The sequence below is a fragment of the Saccopteryx leptura genome, chromosome X, assembly GCF_036850995.1.
Source record: "Saccopteryx leptura isolate mSacLep1 chromosome X, mSacLep1_pri_phased_curated, whole genome shotgun sequence".
In the NCBI taxonomy this organism is placed as follows: domain Eukaryota; kingdom Metazoa; phylum Chordata; class Mammalia; order Chiroptera; family Emballonuridae; genus Saccopteryx; species Saccopteryx leptura.
The window spans coordinates 39,461,448-39,484,171 of NC_089516.1; the positions used below are offsets into that span (position 1 = coordinate 39,461,448).

Genomic DNA, 22,724 nt, shown 5'->3' on the forward strand with positions numbered 1-22,724 from the left:
AATTTCAGCAAGTCATTGGGTCAGAACTACTGACAGGTATAAGAGTTGGGATAGCATACTGGTTAAGAGCATTAGTTTTTTTATACACCTTTTATGATTCAATTTTTAGGAATTTTTCAATAATATTTACACAGGTGTATAAAAGAAAAATGTTCACATCATTGTTTATAATAGTAATTGAAAGTATGTTCATCAATAAGGGTTGGATAAATAAATTAGAGTTCATGTATAAAATTGAATATGCAGCTGTTAAAAAGGAATGAGTTTAATATCTTTTTTTTTTTTTTTTTTGGTATTTCTCTGAAGTTGGAAACGGGGAGGCAGTCAGACAGACTCCCGCATGCGCCTGACTGGGATCCACCCGGCTTGCCCACCAGAGGGCGATGCTCTGCCCATCTGGGGCGTTGCTCTGTTGCTACCAGAGCCATTCTAGCGCCTGAGGCAGAGGTCATGGAGCCATCCTCAGTGCCTGGGCCAACTTTGCTCCAATGGAGCCTCAGCTGCGGGAGGGGAAGAGAGAGACAGAGAGACAGAGAGGAAGGAGAGGGGGAGGGGTGGAGAAGCAGATGGGCGCTTCTCCTATGTGCCCTGGCTGGGAATTGAACCTGGGACTCCTGCACGCCAGGCCGACGCTCTACCACTGAGCCAACCAGCCAGGGCCCGAGATGTTCATTCTTTTTTTTTTTTTAGACAGAGAGTCAGAGAGAGGGATAGACAGGGACAGACAGACAGGAACGGAGAGAGATGAGAAGCATCAATCATCAGTTTTTCATTGCGAGACCTTAGTTGTTCATTGATTGCTTTCTCATATGTGCCTTGACCGTGGGCTTTCAGCACCGAGTAACCCCTTGTTCGAGCCAGCAACCTTGGGTCCAAGCTGGTGAGCTTTTTGCTCAAACCAGATGAGCCTGAGCTCAAGTTAGTGACCTCGGGGTCTCGAACCTGGGTCATCTGCATTCCAGTCCAACGCTCTATCCACTGCGCCACTGCCTGGTCAGGCAAGATGTACATTCTTAAGTGAAAAAAGCAATTTATAAAATAATATATAGAGATAGTTTCATTTTAATTGTTATTTTTGAGAGATAGAGAGGAAGGGAAGGTAGAGAGAGGAGAGAGAGAGAGAGAGTGAGAATCCTGAACTCATAGTTGCTTCACTTTAGTTGTCTATGTCTGGTACATGCCTTGATGAGGAGGGCTCAAGCCAAGCCAGTGACTTTAGGCTCAAGCCAGCAGCCTTGGGATCACATTGATGATACCGTGCTTAAGCCAGCAACCCTGTGCTTAAGCCAGTGACCTCAGGATTTCGAACCAGGGACCTTAGCATCCCTGGTCGACACTATCCACTATGCCACCACTGGTCAGACAGTTCCATTTTAATTTTTTAAAAATGCATGTGTGCGTATGTATGCTTATGTAGAAAAGCAATATACAGACTTTTTCCTTTCAATTTCACTTTTTTGAAGAGGTGTAAAATTTATATACTTTAAAATTCAAAAACGCATGAAAGAATACATAGTGAAAAATTTTGCTCCCACTCCTCTCTGTTCTCCAGTTCCCCTCCCCGTGGACAACCAAAGTCAGTGACTTCCTTCCAGAGATATTTATACACATTCTTGCAAATAAATATATTTATTACTTTATACTTGTCAACCAAACTTGTAACAGGAGTTACCTCTGGAAAGTAGGAAAGTGGAGGCAGGAGAGGAGATATCCACTAAAATAGCATTTGAATTTTAGATAATGAGCATGTATTACTTTTCTTAAAATAATTTTTAATAGAGTCTTTTCTAAAAGAATAAAATAAAAGTAGCTTGATTGGTTAGACAGAGCATGGTTAGACAGAGCATCGTCCCAGGGCGCAGAGGTTGCTGGTTCAATCCCCAGTCAGGGCACATACAGGAACAGATTTATGTTTCTGTCTCTCCCTCTCTCTCCTTCCTCTCCCTAAAATCAATAAAATAAACAACAACAAAATAGCTGTTTACATCAAAAAGCAAGGGCTTGGGAATCAGACAATCCCAAGTTGTTTTATTTATTTATTTGTTTATTTGTTTTATTTTTTTACAGAGACAGAGAGAGAGGGATAGATAGGGACAGGCAGACAGGAACAGAGAGAGATGAGAAGCATCATTCATCACTTTTTTGTTGTGACACCTTAGTTGTTCATTGATTGCTTTCTCATATATGCATGCCTTGACCGGGGGCCGTCAGCAGACCGAGTAACCCCTTGCTCAATCCAACAACCTTGGGTCCAAGCTGGTGAGCTCTGCTCAAACCAGATGAGCCTGTGCTCAAGCTGGCGACCTAGAGGTCTCGAACCTGGGTCCTCTGCATCCCAGTCCAACACTATCCACTGCGCCACCACCTGGTCAGGCTTTTAAAATTTTTTTTACAGGAACAGAGAGAGAGTCAGAGAGAGTGATAGATAGGGACAGACAGACAGGAATGGAGAGAGATGAGAAGCATCAATCATCAGTTTTTTGTTGCGAGACATTAGTTGTTCATTGATTACTTTCTCATATATGCCTTGACCGCGGGCCTTCAGCCCACCGAGTAACCCCTTGCTTGAGCCAGTGACCTTGGGTCCAAGCTGGTGAGCTTTTTTTTGCTCAAGCTAGATGAGCCCACGCTCAAGCTGGCGACCTCGGGGTCTCGAACCTTGGTCCTTCTGCATCCCAGTTTGGCGCTCTATCCACTGCGCCACCGCCTGGTCAGGCACAATCCCAAGTTTTAATCTTAGCTCTGACATGTTTTAATCTTAGCTCTGACATATATTCCTGTGTGACCATGGCAAGTTAATTAGCCTTCCTGCCTCAGTGTCCTCATTTTATCTATTCTATAGATAAAACTTACGGTTGGAGAAGTAAATAAGATAGTGTATGTAAATTGCTAATCAAAGGGCCTGCCACATAGTAAATGCCTAATTAATGATAGTTCTTATAAATATAATGATGAAATTTAAGATGAAAGGTGATGATGGTGGTGATAATGGTTTGTGTTTGAACGGAAGCTGAGTAGGTCATCAGAAATCCTGAAACATGTAGGAAGTCAGAGGAAGATAGATAGTAAGAGTTATCACCTGGATGTTCAGAACACCAGATAGGAGCAGTCAGTAGCCAAGTAAAGAGTGAACATTGTGGGAATACAAGCGGCAAGGATACCTTAATATCCTTTATGTAGGTAAAGGTTGTCTTCACATCCCAAGGATGGGTGTAGTAGGTCCACCTGGTTGAGAAATAAGGGAAAAGAAAGTGTGAGAGTAGGGCAGATTCTGAAAGCAGTAGAGCTATCCTTGGTATTTGAGGACCTAGTTACTAAAGAATGAGATTAGAGACACTCTTGAGCTTTGCGTTTGTCCAGAACCAGTGATCAGTTTCTGGGGAAGAGAAAATTGAGAGTCCTAAGGGTCCAGCCTGTAATGGCTATTGAGGACACAATGAGACATTTTCCCCTTTCCTGCCAGTCTTTCTTGTGCTGTTTCTATTACCTCCTGAAGCTGCCAGAGGCAGCTGTTAAGTGAACCTACAGGTTCAAGGTATAGAAATAGACCAGATGATATTATGTCTGAGCTTTTCTCCAAAGTAATCCAGTGTTTTGTGGGGACTGAAGTGTAAATGAAACAAGATTGGCTATGTTAATAATTGCTGAAACTTAACTGTGTGATAGATACATGGGAGTTTATTTCACTTTTATATTTTTGTAGATGTTTGACATTTTAATAATTAGAAGTTGCTAAAAGATCAGGGTATAAATAGCTACCATTTACATAGCACCTGCTCTGTATCAGACTCTGTCTTAGTTATTTATAAATATTATTTTATTTAGTCCTCACAACAACCCTGAAGGTCATTGTTGTTATCCCCATTTTACTAATGTGGGAACTGAGGCCCCGAGAACTTAATTACAAGATTAGCTACCATTGGGCACTCAGCATGTGTTGGTCTCTCCATTAGCTCATTTAATCCTCCCAAAAACTCTGAGGTAGAAGACAGGCCAATTTAATGAGAGCCAATTCACTGAAAGTTCACCAAATGACTATTTGCTGAACATTTCAAGTATACTAATTTACCAAAAACATTTTTTTTTAATAATAAAGTTTATTTTAGCAGTTTATACTGGTTAATATTGTTTGCCATGAGAGTGTGGTGGTTACGGGGGGGGGAGGGGGGAATGGGAGAGGGATAGGGGGTGAGGAGGGGCACAAAGAAAACAAGATAGAAGGTGACAGAGGACAATCTGACTTTGGGTGGTGGGTATGCAACATAATTGAACGACAAGATAACCTGGACTTGTTATCTTTGAATATATGTATCCTGATTTATTGATGTCACCCCATTAAAAAAATAAAATTATATAAAAAAAACAAAACAAAAAAAAAAACAATAAAAAAAAAATATTGTTTGCCATGTATAACAGGATTATTTAAGCCACTTTTGAATTTTTTCGCTTTCTGTATATATTTTAACAGCTTTTTAAAGGTAGTTTACATATCATAATTAACCTATTTTAAGTATACTATTAAATGACTTTTAGTAAATTTAAAGAATATGCATCCATCATTACCATCCAATTTTAGAACATTTCTTTTTTTTTTTTTTTGTATTTTTCTGAAGCTGGAAACGGGGAGAAACAGTCAGACAGACTCCCGCGTGCGCCCGACTGGGATCCACCCGGCACGCCCACCAGGGGCGAAGCTCTGCCCACCAGGGGGCGATGCTCTGCCCCTCCGGGGCATCACTCTGCCGCGACCAGAGCCACTCTAGCACCTGGGGCAGAGGCCAAGGAATCATCCCCAGCGCCTGGGCCATCTTTTGCTCCAATGGAGCCTTGGCTGCGGGAGGGGAAGAGAGAGACAGAGAGGAAGGAGGGGGGGGTGGAGAAGCAAATGGGCGCTTCTCCTATGTGCCCTGGCCGGGAATCGAACCCGGGTCCCCTGCACGCCAGGCCGACACTCTACCGCTGAGCCAACCGGCCAGGGCCAATTTTAGAACATTTCTATCACCCAAAAAGATCCCTTGTACCTACATATAGTCAATGCTGGTTCCCTTTCCCAGGCCCAAGGACTACTAATGTATTTTCTGACATTTCATATAACTGGAGTCACACAATATATGGTCTTTTGTGTTGGGCTTCTTTCACTTAGCACAGTGGTAGTCAACCTGGTCCCTACCGCCCACTAGTGGGCATTCCAGCTTTCATGGTGGGCGGAAGCGGAGCAACCAAATTATAAATAAAAAGATAGATTTAACTATAGTAAGTTGTTTTAGAAAGATTTATTCTGCCAAACTTAGCGAAAATCCGGATAAAGTACTTGGTAAATAATTATTATTATATGCTTTAACTTGCTGTTACTCTGCTTTATAAATTTTACAAAGTAAAGTTACTTCCCTCCTTTATAAATCACCATTACTGTGGAACCGGTGGGCGGTTAGAAAATTTTACTACTAACAGAGATACAAAAGTGGGTGGTAGGCATAAGAAGGTTGACTACCCCTGACTTAGCATAATGTTTTTTATGTTCATCCATGATGTAGTATGCATTATTAATTGGTTTATTTTTATTACTGAATAGTATTCCATTGTATGGCTCTACCACATTTTGTTTATCTATTCACTAGTGTGGTCATTTGGATTGATTCCACTTTAGGCTATTTTGAATTATGTTGCTGTGGGCATTTGTTACAAATTTTTGTGTGGCCATATGTTTTCGTTTCTCATTTAAGAGTAAGATTTTGAGTCATAATGTAACTCTATTTTTAACTTACTAAGAAATAGTCAAAATTTATTCCAGAATGTCTGTACCATTTTACTCCCACCAGTAATTATGATTTTCTTCATTTACTGATTAGCACTTGTTATTCTCTGACTTTTTGATTGGGGCCATTCTGATGACTGTAAAGTGGTATCTCATTATGGTATAATTTTCATTTTCTTTAAGGCTAACAGTGTTGAGCATAATTTTCTGTGATTACTGGCAATTTGTATATCATATCATCTTTAGAGAAATGGCTATTCATATCTTTTGCTCATTTTTTAATTGGTTTGTTTTGTTATAGAGTTTTAAGAGTTATTCAGATGTTCTGGGTACAGATACTTTCCCAGATAAATGATTTTTAAATATTTCTTCCCAGTCTGTGGGTTGTCTTTTCATCTTCTTAATAGTGTCTTTTGAAGTACAAACATTTTGAATTTACATAGTCCCAGGTCACAATGACATTTTCCTGTGTTTCCTTCTAGAAGTTTTATAGTTTTAGCTTTTATATTTAGACCTATGATCTGTTTTGAGTTTAGTTTTGTGTATGCTGTGAGGTAAGAAGCACATCTATTTCTTGGCATGTGATAGCCAGTTATTTTAACACCATTTGTTGAAAAGACCATCCTTTCCCAACTGAATTGCCTTAGCACCCTTGTCAGAAATCAATTGGCCATAAATTTAAGGGTTTATTTCTAGTCTTACAGTACAGTTCCATTGATGTGTGTCCATCCTATGTCACTATCACACTACCTGATTTTCTGTAGCTTTATAGTAAATTTTGAAATTGAATAGTATAAGTCCTCCTGTTCTTTTTCCTAATTGTTTTGACCATGTTGAGACCTTTGTATGCTCATACATATGTTAGTATTAGTTTATTATTTTATACAAAAAACTAGCTGTATTTTGATAGAGATTGCATTGAATCTATATCAATTTGGAGAGAATTGCCACCATAACAATATTGAGTGTGACTGGTTTTTTGTTCTTTCTCTCTAGTACTAAGAGGGTAAAAAGCTTATCCAAGACTCGGAGAGCCAAGATTGCAAGAAAGGAAGACAAAGCAAGGCTAATTACGGAACAGGTGATGGAGGATGAATTTGACCTGGATTCAGATGATGAACTGCAGATTGATGAGAGATTGGGAAAGGAGAAGACGACCCTGATAATAAGACCAAGTGTGTACCTGTTCTTTCTCTTTCTCGCCTTGCCTATTTCATATTTGTTTTTGGTTCCATTGATAGACTCCAGGCATTAGGCCTGAGCTTGTTGACATTCTGATTTAGCAGCTCTGTAGGTCTCCATGTAACCTTTGCTCTAGAGATTTATATATAAGCTAATTCCTAACCTTTCTAAATTAGTTGTCTGTGGTCGTTACTTTTAGGAATATTATTTTCTTTTCCTAGATGTTTGGGCTCAGATGCTATGCATCTTGATAAGGGCATTAGCATCATGATAAGGGCACTTCATTGTTTTCTAGAATTTCCCCGAAAGCTGCCTCGTGCGAAGCCTTGCTCTGACCCCAACCGAGTTCGTGAACCGGGAGAAGTTGAGTTTGACATTGAGGTAGGGGTCTGCCATGTGTCTAGTCTTCTGCTTATTCTGGTTATAGAGACAGAAGGCAGATTGTCATTCTACTTCGTGGAAAAAGATATCCTGTGCATTCAGTGCCTAAGGAATTTTTAAGTGAAAGATTATGTATTAAGTGCTGCTGAGCACATAAAATATAATCTTCCGATTATAATTTAGTTAAAATAATTTTAAAAATCTTTCATACATTGTAGAATAAAAGGCAGTGTGATGTAGTGGAAAGAGTATCTAATTTGAAATATCTGATTATGATCTTACACAAATTATTTAACTTCAGTGAGCCTTAGTTTCCTTATTTGTAAAATAAGAATTGTAATACCTACCTCACAAAGATACTATGGGAATTAAGATGGAAGAATGAATATTCTGTTTAGTACTTGGTCTGTACTTGGTGCTCAGACGATATTAGTTTCAGGAGTGAGACTGTCAACCCTGTATTGGGGCCTTACGTGACCAACTCTGGGCAGCTAAGGTGATATCCTTTTTCCCCAACAGGAGGACTATACAACAGATGAGGACATGGTGGAAGGGGTTGAAGACAAGCTTGGGAATGGGAGTGGAGCTGGTGGAATTCTTGATCTGCTCAAGGCCAGCAGGCAGGTGGGGGGACCTGACTATGCTGCCCTCACGTGAGTACTGGCTTTGATCCCCCCTTTCTAAGGCAATCAAACAGCATAGCCCTACCCCACAAAGGGCTGAGTCATTCAGTCAGCAGATATTTACTAAGCTATTACTTAAAGGGATAAAGAGTTAGCCAGAGCATTTGGACTGGAAGAATAAAGTAGAAATGAAATCTATCCTAAGAAACTTAAAAAAGTCTGAGAAAGAGAGACTCTATAGACATCAAAGGGAATCAGTTTTGTATTTTTTGGAAGTTAGAAGAGAGGCTGGAAGAGACAAGGAAGAACTGGGCCTGGATTTGTTTTTTTTAAAGAACGCAGCATAGATGAACAGGAGGGGAGATGCGCCCCTCTTTTTGCCATCTTGCCTGTGTTGTCTGTAAAGAGACGTGAAGCAAAAAGGAATGGGGCCTTTTCCTGAAAATAATCTTTGATACTATCTGGATTGTTTAGTTTGATTTCTGGTTGTTCACCTGGGATAATTCTCATCTTCCTCTCACCCCGACCCCTCCGCTGTTGTCCCACCTCCCTGACTATTCTGATGACTGGTTCCCACTGACAATTTGAGAAACTAACTCAGCATTTCTCCTCTGTCTCTTGCAGTGAGGCCCCTGCCTCTCCTAGCACTCAGGAGGCCATCCAGGGTATGCTGTGCATGGCCAACCTGCAGTCCTCATCGTCTTCCCCAGCTACCTCCAGCCTGCAGGCCTGGTGGACTGGGGCACAGGACCGAAGCAGTACAAGCTCCAGCAGTGGGCTAGGCACAGTGTCTAGCAGTCCTGCTTCCTTGCGTGTCCCAGGGAAGCGACCTATCAAGCGGCCAGCATACTGGAAAAACGAGAGTGAGGAGGAGGAGAACGCCAGTCTGGATGAACAAGACAGTTTGGGAGCGTGCTTCAAGGATGCAGAGTATAGTAAGGGCAGCTGAGTACTTGGGTCCAGGCCAGAAGGGCCACCCCAACCCCAGCCCCAATCCCAATCCCAATCCCAATCCCAATCCAGGACAGCCGAGCCATATTTTCTTAATCTGTAAAATGAGAATATCCCACAGGTTGATGTAAGAATTAGAGATGTTGCTTGTACAGAGTGCCTGACATGTTTTCTTGCTAACGGGTGGCCCTCAAACATTGGTAGCTTTTATAATTAGCTATCATTCACTTGTAGCCCAACCTTCACTGATGGCAGCTTTTTTACTTCTTGCCTCTTTTACTTCCATCACCTGTGTTGTTTGTGTTCTGTGTCATTCAGTTCATCCCTGGAAAAAGTATATAATAACCTTTCAGAGGGCTTTTTACATTTAAGAGATGACTCCTTTTTTAAGGCTAAGATTTACTGAATACTTCATTGTATAAAGCGCTTTTTTGTATAGTATAGCTGACTTTGATGTAGGTTTTTATTTTAATATTATTTAAAAAAAATTAATGCTATTGACCAAAACTAGAACATGAAAAAGAAAGTGAAAATTACCTTTGACTAACACTCATCTGCCTCTGAGGAATATAACCTTTGTTATCAATTTGATGTACACCTTTCATTTTCTTGTGTTTATACCCGTGTGTAGACATAAACAGAGATGTAGTACTGTTTAGTGTCTGTGGTTCTACAGCTTGCTTAGTTATCTTTCAACATCAGTTCCTAGAAATCTGCTTCATTTATACATATTGAAATACATCTGCTGTATAGTAGTCTTATAGCATAGCTGTACCATCATTTGTTTAGCCATTCCCTACTGATAAACATTTACGTTGTTCCTAATTTTTCACTGTTACTAACACTGCTGCAATGAAAGTTCTTGTAAATAACTTTTTTTTTTTTTTTTTTTTTTTTTACAGAGACAGAGAGTCAGAGAAAGGGATAGATAGGGACAGACAGGAACGGAGGGAGATGAGAAGCATCAATCATTAGTTTTTTGTTGTGACACCTTAGTTGTTCATTGATTGCTTTATCATATGTGCCTTGACCGTGGGGCTGCAGCAGACCGAGTAACCCTTTGCTCGAGCCAGCGACCTTGGGTCCAAGCTGGTGAGCTTTTGCTCAAACCAGATGAGCCCATGCTTAAGCTGGCAACCTTGGGGTCTTGAACCTGGGTCCTCCACATCGCAGTCTGACACTCTATCCACTGCGCCACCGTCTGGTCAGGCTTTTGTAAATAACTTTTAGTGCCCTCGTGCCAGCTGACATTTCTCTAGGGTGGCTACACGGGCTGGGTTGAAAGCTAGGTACAAAATGAATGTTAATAGTGCCAATTTCCCCTCCAAAACAACCAGTTATTTGACCCATGTATGAGAAATGCCTGTTTCTCCACAGATTTGCCAGCAGCAGATGTTAACCAGCCTTTTTAATTTTTGCCAAATTACAAAAACTGGTGTCTCAGTTTGTTTTATGTTTATTGGTTCTTCTTTATGTCTTTTTTGTGAATTATCCAATTTTTCACCCATTTTTCTATTAGGATGGTTGTTTTTCTTGTAGTTCTTTATTCTACATTTGTTGGAGTATTTTTAATATATTCTGGAAATGTTGAAAAGTATTTTCTTTTTTTCTGGTGCTCATTTCAATTTATTTTTGATATCTTTTAGCATGTAGAAGACTTCAGTTTTTAAATAGTAATTTTTATCATTTTTTGTATTTTTATGTCATGTGTAAGACTTTCCTATACTTTCATCTGAAACTTGTAGACAAGTTAACATTTTAGCTCTTTTTCTGGAATCAACTTTTGTCAGTTGTGAAGGATAAGAATCTAAATGTATATAATTTTCATGTGGGTAGTCATTTGCCTCAACAACATTTATAGACTAGTTCATTATTATCCCCCTGATTTGAAGTCCCACTTTTGTTATAAACTGAATTCCATATATACCTAGATTTGTTTTTCTACTCTATATTCACAGTTCTATCTCTTAATAGCTATGTGACTTTTGGCAAGCTAGTTAACCTCTCTGTATCTATCTCATAGGTTGTTGTGGCATTAAAATGAATTAATATATAGTGCTCACAAAAATTAGGGTATATTTCAAAATAAATATGAAGCAATAAAATATCACCTAATTTTTGTGAGCAGTGTATATAAAGCACTTAGAACATTGCCCAGCAGATGGTAAGTGCTATGTAAGGATTAGATATTATTATTCTGTTCCATAAAATCATTTTGTCAATTTCTATGGCAATATCACTCCCTTCTGCGGAACTGGCTTTGGACCTGAGGAGAATACAGATAATCATCATGACCATTATCTCTGTGCTGAGCTATAATTGGTCTTAGGGGTGTGCCAAGTTTCTCAGCCGCCCAACGTTCCTTCAGCAGATAGTTACATCGACCTACAGCTAAGACATCCAGATCTGGTCTAATTAGTCCCCTCAGAAAAAACAGCTCACTCAGCCTCTGCTTTGCTATCACCCTCCCTGTCCCTGCTTTGCTAAGCAATACTAGAAAGGCAGTTTAACATGGAGATACCAACCTACTTGTTCTTATTTTATCAGAATTTCTAGGAAATTCTTTTATTTTTTAAGTGAGAAACGGGGAGGCAGATAGACAGATTCCCACATGTACCCCCACTGGGACCCACCTGGCAAGCCCCCTATGGGGTGATGCTCTGCTCATTTGGGGCTGTTACTCTGTTGCTTGGGAACTGAGCTATTTTAGTGACTCAGGAGAGGCCATAGAGCCATCTTAAGCATCTCGGGCCAACTTGCTCCAACTAAGCCATGGCTGTGGGAGGAGAGAGAGAGAGAGAGAGAGAGAGAGAGAGAGAGAGAGAGAGAGAGAGAGAGAGAGAGAGAGAGGAGAGAGAAGGGAGAGGGGGAGGAGTGGAGAAGCAGATGGTTGTTTCTCCTATGTGCCCTGACTGGGAATTGATCATGGGATATCCATATGCCAGGCCGATGCTCTACCACTGAGCCAACCGGCCAGGGCCAGGAAATTCTTATTGAGCTTTTTCTATTTCAGATAGGTTGTGGAATCAGCTCATTGAGTTTTATGAAAAATTCTATTAGGATTGCATGATATTTGTAGTTTAATTTATGGAGGCTACATCTTTCATCAGAAGGCTTTCTTCCATAATGGGATTTATGCATTCCTGAAAAATGTCTCATCCTGAAAACTGTGCACTAAAAATAGTAGAGCTTATAAGGAAAAGGTTAGGGGCATACCCCTCTAAATCTCTTTGGCTTTGAAGCCAAAACACTGACCCAGATAATGATAGTCTTTATACTAATCCGTTAGAGCCCAATAGAATTTGCACCCAGCATCAGAGTCAGTGGATTCACTGTAGTCTTAAACCCTGGGCTCAGGCTTCTTTCATTCAGATATAGGTTCTTGAGGGCATCAAATTAAAATCTGATCCAGAGCCTAATTTTTAAACAGGGCGAAGTATCTTCACAACTTCTTCATCTGCTCTCTCAGCCATCCTCTCCTACCAAAGCTTAATTTTGTAGAAAACAGAGCTACCATTTGCTCTTCTTTGATGGGAGGCACTTTTGCAGAATTTTTATCTTTTGTCTGTAGGTCTTCATATATTGCTAAGGCTTTCTCTGTAATTGTGAGAAAAGTCACCACTGACTTTTATTTTATTTTGAAATTAAATTTAAGGGGGTGACATTGATCAATAAGAGTATGTAGGTTTTAGGTAAACATCTCTATAATATTTGAACTGTTAGTTGCATTGTGTGCCTATCACCCAATGTCAAATCATTTTCTGTCACTGTACATTCATCCCTCTTTACTTGTCTCCCCTCACCCCAGGTAACCACTTTTATCTGTGTCCATGAGTCTCAGTTTTATATCCCACCTATGTATGAAATCATATAGTTCTTAGCTTTTTCTGATTTGCTTATTTCACTTAGTAAAATGTCCATTCATGTCGTAAATGGTGATATGTCATCATTTCTTGTGGCTGAGTAGTATTCCATAGTACATATGTACCACATCTTCTTTATCCAATCCTCTGTCAAGGGACACTTTGGTTTCCATGTCTTGGCTACTGTAAATAATGCTGCAATGAACATGCAGGTGCATGTGTATTTCCATACCAATGTTGTTGAGTTTTTTGGGTAGCAATCCAGTAGAGGGATTGCTGTGTCATGTGGTAGTTCTATTCTTAATGTTTTGAGGAACTGACATACTGTCTTCCATAATGGCTGTACCAGTTTAAATTTCCACCAGCAGTGATGAGGGTTTCTTTTTCTCTGCAGCCTCTCTTAACACTTATTACCTGTCTTGTTGATATTAGCCAACCTAACAGGTGTGAGATAGTATCTCATTGTAGTTTTGATTTGCATTTCTCTAATAGCTAGCGAAGATGAACATCTTTTCATATATCTATTGGCCATTTGTATGTCTTCTTGGGAGAAGTGACTGTTTTAAAGTGTACAGTTCAGTAGCATGTAGTACATTCACAATATGGTACAACCACTACTTGTGTCTATTTCCCAGACATTTTCAGCATCCTAGAAAAACACCCTGTATTCATTAAGTACCATATTTCCACATGTATAAGACGGACCTCTTTTGAAAATTTTGGGGTCTAAAAACTGTGCATCTTATAGTGGTTGTAGATTTTTTTACTTATATTTCCTGCTTTTTTGTGCTTGTTTTTGCGCTCATTGTTGAAGACAGTTATTTGTCATCAGACACAGATGAGGACAAGCTAATGGATGGGAGAATTGACAGTGATGAGGAGTTGTATGAATTTTGTGAAGAATAAAATTTGAGTTCAGTAACTTTATGTAATACATTTTTTTTTCAAAATTTGGGCACCAAATTTAAGGTGCATCTTATACATGGGGAAAACTGGTAATTGTTCCCCATGTCCTCTTCCCTTTATTCCCTCATAACCACAACTCTACTTTCTGTCTGCATATATTTGCCTATTATGGATATATCATATAAAAGTATTTATATAATATGTGACCTTTTGTGTCTGGCTTCCTTCACTTAGCATAATGTTTTCAAGGTTCATCCAAGTTGGAGCATGAATCAGTATTTTGTTCCTCTTTATGGCTGAATAGTATTTTATTGTATGGATATTTCACAATTTGATTATCCTTTCATCTGCTGATGGGCATTTGGGTTATTTTTACCTTTTGGTTGTTATGAATAATGTTGCTAAAGACATTTGTATGCATGTTTCTGTGTGGACATGTTTTCATTTCTCTTGGAAATATACCTAGTATAGAATTGTTGGGTCATATGGTAATTCTTTGTTTTACTCTTTGAGGAACCACCAAACTGTTTTTCTCTATAACTGCAAGAGAATTGTCACCTTAGGTATAATCAATCTTCTAATCTTTGTACATGGTATGTCCCTCCATATTTAAGTTTTTTTTTTTTTTTTTTTTTTTTTTTTTTTTTTTTTTTTTTTTTTTTTTTTTTACAGAGACAGAGACAGAGTCAGAGTCAGAGAGAGGGATAGATAGGGACAGACAGGAACGGAGGGAGATGAGAAGCATCAATCATCAGTTTTTCCTTGCGACACCTTAGTTGTTCATTGATTGCTTTCTCATATGTGCCTTGACCGTGGGGCTACAGCAGACTGAGTGACCCCTTGCTCGAGGCAGCGACCTTGGATTCAAGCTGGTGAGCTTTGCTCAAACCAGATGAGCCCGCACTCTAGCTGGCAACCTCGGGGTCTTGAACCTGGGTCCTCCACATCCCAGTCCGATGCTCTATCTACTGCGCCACCGCCTGGTCAGGCATATTATTATTTTTGTATATTATTGGATTTGACTTACTAATAGAACTTCACTGAGTATTTTTGTGTTTATGTTATGAGGGATATTGGTCTGTAATTTTTTTCTTGTACTCTCTATCTTTAATTTTGGTATTAGCACAATGCTGGCCTCAAAGAATGAGTAGGGAAAATTTTCCTCTTCTATTTACTACAAGAGGTTGTATAGAATGTGTTTTTCTTTTTCTTTTTAAAACACTTAGTAGGGTTTGTGAGTGAAACCACCTGGACTTAGAGATTTCTTTTTCAGATTTTACTATGGATTTATTTTCTTTAGTAGATATAGAATTATTTAAGTTATCTGTTTTATCTTGGTTGAGTTTTGATAGTTTGTGTCATTCAAGGAATTGGTCCATTTCAGCTAAATTGTGAAATTTGTGGGCACAGAGTTATTTGTAGTATTCTCTATTATCCTTTTAATGTCTCTAAAGTCTTTAGTGATATCATCCTTTTTATTCTTGATAATAGTAATTTGGGTCTTTTCTCTTTTTTTCCCCATTGTCATTCTAGGTGGCATTTTGTCAATTTAAATGACTTTTCAAAGGACTAGCTTTTGGTTTTATTAAAATGTATTCAATAATAAGATTTGTTTTATTACCCAAGGTTTAGTCTGTCTTGATAATTTTGCATTGTGAAATTGAGAAGAATGTGTATTCTGCTATTGTTGGGTTGATCTATAACTTTTATATACATCAAGTTGATTGATGTGGTGGTTCTATATTCTTGCTGATTTTCTATTTGTTTTACTGATTACTGAGAGAGATGTGCTGAAGTCTCCAAATAAAATTAAGGATCTTTCTATTTTTCCCTTTTATCAATAGTTCCATACATTTTTGCTTCATATATATACATGGAAGCTTTGCTGTTAGTTGGATCCAATTTTAGATTGTTATGTCTTCTGGTTTAGTTCACTTTCTTGTCATTATGTTAAAAAATTTTTAAAAAAATTTAATTTATTGTGTTTACATAGATTGTAGTGTCCCCTCGAATGCATCCCCCAGCCTTGTTCCCCACAACATCCCCCTTTAACCCCCTCCCCACAACACCTTTCACCTTTCCCTCCAAGATTAGCTTTTCTGCTCTCTATAACACTGTGTTATGTGTGTATAATTTCAACAGTCTCTTCCCCTTTTTTGATACCTTCCTATCATCCCCTTTCCCTCTGTCAGCTTTCCATCTGGTCCCTTTGATCCCCCTCTGTCTCTATTCCACTCCTCAGTTCATATTATTCATTGGATTCCCCAAATGAGTGAGATCATTTGATATTTATCTTTCTCTGCCTGGCTTATTTCAATTAACATAATAGTTTCTAGGTCCATCAATGTTGTTGCAAAAGGTAAGAGTCCCTTCTTTTTCACGGCTGCATAGTATTCCATGGTGTATATGTATCACAGCTTTTTAATCCACTCATCCACTGATGGACACTTAGGCTGTTTCCAGATCTTCATTATTGTGAACAATGCTGCCATAAACATAGGGGTGCATTTCTTCTTTTGAATCATTGATGCGGTGTTCTTGGGATATATTCTTAAAAGTGGGATAACTGGGTCAAAAGGCAGTTCTATTTTTAATTTTTTGAGGAATTTTTATACTGTTTTCCACAGTGGCTGCACCAGTCTGCTTTCCCACCAGCAGTGCAGGAGGGTTTCCTTTTCTCCACACCCTCACCAGCACTTATTTCTTGTTTTGTTAATGAGCGCCATTCTGACTGGTGTGAGGTGATATCTCATTGTGGTTTTAATTTGCATTTCTCTAATGATTAGTGAATTTGAACATTTTTTCATCTGCCTGTTGGCCATCTGTATGTCCTCTTTGGAGAAGTGTCTATTCATTTCTTTTGCCCATTTTTGGATTGGATTGTTTATCTTCCTGGTGTTGAGTTTTAAAAGTTCTTATAAATTTTGGTTATTAACCCCTTATCAGATGTATTGTCAAATATGTTCTTCCATTGGGTGGTTTGTCTTTTTATTTTGTTCATATTTTCTTTAGCTGTGCCAAAGCTTTTTAGTTTGATATAGTCCTATTTGTTCATCCTGTCCTTTATTTCACTTGCCTGTGGAGATAAATCAGCAAATATATTACTGCGAATGATGTCGGAGAGCTTATTGCCTAGGTTTTCTTCTAGGATGCTTATGGTTTCACGGCTTACATATAAGTCTTTTATACATTTTGAGTTTATTTTTGTGAATGGTGTAAATTGGTGGTCTAGTTTCAGTTTTTTGCATGTAGCTGTACAATTTTCCCAAAAGCATTTGTTAATGAGACTGTCTTTACTCCATTGTATGCTATTACCTCCTTTGTCAAATATCAATTGTCCATAAAGGTGTGGGTTTATTTCTGGATTCTCTGTTCTGTTCCATTGATCCATATGCCTGTTCTTATGCCAGTACCAGGCTGTTTTGAGTACAGTGGCCTTGTAGTATAACTTGACATCAGGAAGTGTGATACCCACTTTATTCTTCTTTTTCAAGATTGCTGAGGCATTTCGTGTTCTTTCTTGGTCCCATATGAGTTTTTGGAATATTTGTTCTATATCTTTGATGTATGTCATTGGTATTTTAATAGGAATTGCATTGAATATATAGATTGCTTTGGGTAATATAGACACTTTAATGATGTTTATTCTTCCTAACCATGAACACGGTATATGCTTCCACTCGTTTGTATCTTTCTTGAATTCTTTTATCAATGTTTTATAATTTTCTGAGTACAAGTCTTTAATCTCCTTGATTAAATTTACTCCTAGGTACTTTATTTTTTTGTTCTTGTTGCAATAATGAAGGAGATTGTTTTCTTAATTTCTCTTTCAGACAGATCATTGTTGGTGTATAAAAACGCCTCTGATTTCTGAGTATTAATTTTATATCCTGCTACCTTGCTGAATTCATTTATCAGGTCCAGTAGTTTTTTTTTACTGTGAATTTAGGGTTTTCCATGTACAGTATAATAGCATCAGCAAATAATGATCGTTTTACTTCTTTTTCAAGTTGGATGCCTTTTATTTCTTCTTCTTGTCTGATTGCTGTGGTGGGGACTTCCAGAACTATGTTGAATAAGAGTGGTGAAAGGGGGAACCCTGCCTTGTTCCTGATCTTAAGGGGATTGCTTTTAACCTTTGTCTCTTGAGTGTGATGTTGGCTGTGGGTCTGTCATAGATGGCCTTTATCATGTTGATATATGTTTCCTGTATTCCCACTTTGCTGAGAATTTTTATCATAAATGTGTGCTGGATTTTATCAAATGCTTTTTCTGCATCTATTGATATTATCATGTGGTTTTTCTCCTTCCTTTTGTTTATGTGATGAATCACATTGATTGATTTGCGAATATTGTACCAGCCTTGCCTCCCTAGAATAAATCCCACTTGATCATGATGTATGATTTTTTCATGTATTGCTGGATCCGGCTTGCTAATATTTTGTTGAGAATTTTAGCACCTAAATTCATCAAGTATATTGGCCGATAGTTTTTGTTCTTTGTGTTGTCTTTGCTGGTTTTGGAATCAGAATTATGCTCACCTCATAAAAGGAGTTTGGAAATCTTCCCTCCTCTTGAATATTTTGAAAGAGCTTGAGAAGAATAGGAGTTAGTTCTTCTTTGAATGTTCCCTAGAATTCGCTTGTGAAGCCATCTGGCTCAGGGCTTTTATTTGTTAGGAGTTTTTTTTTTTGTGTGTGTGTGTGTTTTTCCGAAGTTGGAAACTGGGAGGCAGTCAGACAGACAGACTCCTGCATGCGCCCAACCGGGATCCACCCGGCATGCCCACCAGGGGGCGATGCTCTGCTGCAACCAGAACCATTCTAGTGCCTGAGGCAGAGGCCACAGAGCCATCCTCAGTGCCTGGGCAAACTTGGCTCCAATGGAGCCTGGGCTGCGGGAGGGGAAGAGAGAGACAGAGAGGAAGGAGAGGGGGTGGGGTGGAGAAGCAGATGGGTGCTTCTCCTGTATGCCCTGGCTGGGAATCGAACCTGGGACTCCTGCACACCAGGCTGACGCTCTACCACTGAGCCAACTGGCTAGGGCCTGTTGGGAGATTTTTTATAACTGTTTAGATCTCACTTGTTGTAATTGGCCTATATACATTTTCTGATTTATTCTTCCAGATTGAGTTTTGAGAAATTATATTTTTCAAGGAATTTGTCTGTTTTACCTCTGTCCTAGGTTGTCTAATTTTTCCCATACAGTTTTTCATAGTATTTTCTTACAATCCTTTGTATTTCTGCTGTGTCAGTTTTTACTTCTCCACCGTCATTTCTAATTTTATTTATTTGAGTCCTTTCTCTCTCTCACTCTTATTTTTTTTTTTGGTTAGTCTGGTTAAAGGTTCATCTATCTTGTTTACATTTTCAAAGAACCAGCTCTTGGTTTCATTGATCCTCTGTATTGTTTTTTAGCCTCTATGTCATTTATTTCCTCTCATATCATTATTATTTCCTTCCTTCTACTTCCTCTGGGTTTTACTTGCTGTTCTTTTTCTAGTTCTTTTAGTTTCAGGATTGTTTGAGCTTTTTCTAGCTTCCTAAGGTATGCCTGTAATGCTATGAACTTCCTTCTCAGGACTGCTTTTGCTGTGTCCCATAAATTTTGAGTTGTTGTATCCTCATTTTCATTTGTTTCAAAGAAATTTTTGATTTCTTCCTTAATCTCATTGTTGACCCATTCATTATTTAATAACATGCAGTTTAGTTTCTAAGTGTTTGAGTATTTTTCAGTTTTTCTGTTGTAGTTGATATCTACAATAGTTTGATGCCATTGTGATCAGAGAAAATGCTTGATATGATTTCAGTCTTCTTAAATTTAGAGAGACCGGTTTTGTGCCATAACATGTGGTCTATTCTAGAGAATGTACCATGAGCACTTGAAAAGAATGTATATTCTGCTGCTTTAGAGTGAAACGTTCTGAAGATATCTATTAAATCCAGTTAGTTGATCTAATCTAGTGTGTCCTTTAAGTCTCCTGTTTCTTTTTTAATTTTCTTTCTTGAGGATCTATCTAGTCATGTTAGTGGGGTATTGAAATCCCCTACTATTAGAGTTTTGCTGTTGATCTCTCCCTTTATGTTCATCAAACTGCTTTATATATTTAGGTGATCCTATATTCAGTGCATAGATATTTATTATAGTTATATATATCTTAGTGTTGGATTGCTCCCTTTATCATTATGTAGTGACCTTCTTTATCTCTTACTATATAGACTTTGTTTTAATGTCTGATATAAGTATTGCTACCCCAGTTTTTTCTTTTCATTTCCATGAAATATTTTTTCCATCCTTTTACCTTCAGTCTATGTGCATGTTTGTTTTGAATTGTGTCTCTTGCAGACAGCATATGTATGGATCTTGTTTTCTTATCTACGCTGCTACCCTATGTCTTTTGATTGGATCATTTAATCAGTTTACATTTAAGATTATTATTGATATATAGTTTTTCTTGCCATTTTCTTTTTTTATTTTTTTTTTACTTTTTTTCTTAAGAGAGATGAGAAGCATCAATTCTTTTTATAAATTTTTTAAAATTATTTTTATTTATTCATTTTAGAGAGGAGAGAGAGGGAGAGAGAGACAGAAAGAGAGAGAGAGAGAGAGAGAGAGAGAGGAGAGAGAGAGGGGGGAGGAGCTGGAAGCATCAACTCCCATATGTGCCTTGACCAGGCAAGCCCAGGGTTTCGAACCGGCGACCTCAGCATTTCCAGGTTGACGCTTTATCCACTGCACCACCACAGGTCAGGCACCATTTTATTCTTCTTTTTTTTTTGTATTTTTCTGAAGCTGGAAACGGGGAGAGACAGTCAGACAGACTCCCGCATGCGCCCAACCGGGATCCACCCAGCACGCCCACCAGGGGCGATGCTCTGCCCCTCCGGGGGGGTCGCTCTGTCATGACCAGAGCCACTCTAGCACCTGGGGCAGAGGCCAAGGAGCCATCCCCAGCACCCGGGCCATCTTTCCTCCAATGGAGCCTCAGCTGCGGGAGGGGAAGAGAGAGACAGAGAGGAAGGAGAGGGGGAGGGGTGGAGAAGCAAATGGGCGCTTCTCCTGTGTGCCCTGGCTGGGAATCGAACCCGGGACTTCTGCACGCCAGGCCGATGCTCTACCACTGAGCCAACCGGCCAGAGCCATCATTTTATTCTTTAAAGCTTCTGATATATTCTTTTCCCTCTTTGGTCTGTTTACAACAGGCCCCTTAACATTTCTTGCAGCATTGGTTTGGTTATAATGAATTCCTTGAGTTTTTTTTTTTTTTTTTTTTTTTTGTCTGGAAAGATTTTTATTTCTCCTTCAATTTTATTTATTTATTTATTTATTTTTATTTTTTCTGTGACAGAGAGTCAGAGAGAGGGAAAGAGAGGGACAGACAGACAGGAACGGAGAGAGATGAGAAGCATCAATCATTAGTTTTTTGTTGCAACACCTTAGTTGTTCATTGATTGCTTTCTCATATGTGCCTTGACCATGGGGCTGCAGCAGACTGAGTAACCCCTTGCTCAAGCCAGCGACCTTGGGTCCAAGCTGGTGAGCTTTGTTCAAACCAGATGAGCCCACGCTCAAGCTGGCGACCTCCGGGTCTCGAACCTGGGTTTTCCGCATCGCAGTCCAATGCTCTATCCACTGTGCTACCGCCTAGTCAGGCTCTCCTTGAATTTTAAATGATAGCCTTGCTGGATAAAGTAGTCTAGGTTGTAGGCTCTTGTTCTGCATTACTTTGAATATTTCTTGCCATTCCATTCTGGCCTGAAGGGTTTCTGTTGAGGAGTCAGATGTCATCCTTATGGGGGCTTCTTTGTAGGTGATAGCCTTTTTTTCTCTAGCAGCTTTTATTTTTTTAAAGCTTAGTTTTTTAAAAATTATTTATTTATTTAATTTTTTTACAGAGACAGAGAGCGAGTTAGAGATAGGGATAGACAGGGACAGACAGATAGGAACAGAGAGATGAGAAGCATCAATCATTAGTTTCTTATTGTGCATTGTGACAGCTTAGTTGTTCATTGATTGTTTTCTCATATGTGCCTTGACCACAGGTCTTCAGCAGACCGAGTGACCCCTGGCTTAAGCCAGTGACCTTGGGTCTAAGCTGGTGAGCTTTTCTCAAACCAAGTGAGCTTGCGCTCAAGCTGGCGACCTTGGGGTCTTGAACCTGGGTCCTCAGCATCCTAGTCCGACGTCCTATCCTCTTTGCCACCGCCTGGTCAGGCTCTAGCAGCTTTTAATATATTCTCTTTCTCTCTTAGCTTTGGTATTTTAATTATGATGTGTCTTGGTGTAGATTTCTTTGGTTTTCTCTTTAATGGAATTCTCTGTGCTTCTTGAACTTGTGTGACTTTTTCCTGCCTCAATTTAGGGACGTTTTCAGCCATGATTTGATTGAACAAAGTCTCTATCTCTTGTTCTTTCTCTTCTTCTTCAGGAACCCCTAGGATGTGGATGTTATTTCTCTTCATGTTGTCACAGAGCTCTCTTAGAGTTTCCTCAGACTTTTTGAGTCTCTTTTCTTTTTGCTGCTCTGCTTTCGTGAATTCGTTTATCTTGTCCTCTAATTCGCTGATTCGATCCTCAGCTTCACCCATCTTGCTTTTAATTCTTTCCATTGTGATCTTCATTTCTGCTATTGTATTTGTCATTTCTGACTGATCTTTTTTATTTTATTTTTATTATTTTATTTTTATTTTTTTTAATGGTGATTCCTGAGTGATGACTTTATTTTTCATTTTTTCCCACAGAGACAGAGAGAGTCAGAGAGAGGGATAGGGACAGACAGACAGGAACGGAGAGATGAGAAGCATTAATCATTAGTTTTTCATTGCGTGTTGTGACACCTTAATTGTTCATTGATTGCTTTCTCATACGTGCCTTGACCGTGGGCCTTCAGCAGACCCAGTAACCCCTTGCTCGAGCCAGCAACCTTGGGCTGAAGCTGCTGAGCTTTGCTCAAACCAGATGAGCCCACGCTCAAGCTGGCGACCTTGGGGTCTCAAACCTGGGTCTTCCACATCTCAGTCCGATGCTCTATCCACTGCGCCACCACCTGGTCAGGCCTTTTTT

General features: G+C 39.2%; 1 protein-coding gene across 4 annotated transcripts in view; it reads left to right on the forward strand.

The window, feature by feature from the left end:
- PHF8 (PHD finger protein 8) overlaps positions 1–22,724 on the forward strand; it is a 143,892-nt gene that overhangs the window by 79,436 nt on the left and 41,732 nt on the right. For all 4 annotated transcript variants that reach the window (XM_066357562.1, XM_066357561.1, XM_066357565.1 and 1 more), the window contains 4 exons: positions 6,752–6,930; positions 7,233–7,318; positions 7,838–7,971; positions 8,566–8,876. In XM_066357562.1, the coding sequence (XP_066213659.1) occupies positions 6,752–6,930; positions 7,233–7,318; positions 7,838–7,971; positions 8,566–8,876 (710 nt within the window). The remainder of the gene's footprint in view (positions 1–6,751; positions 6,931–7,232; positions 7,319–7,837; positions 7,972–8,565; positions 8,877–22,724) is intronic.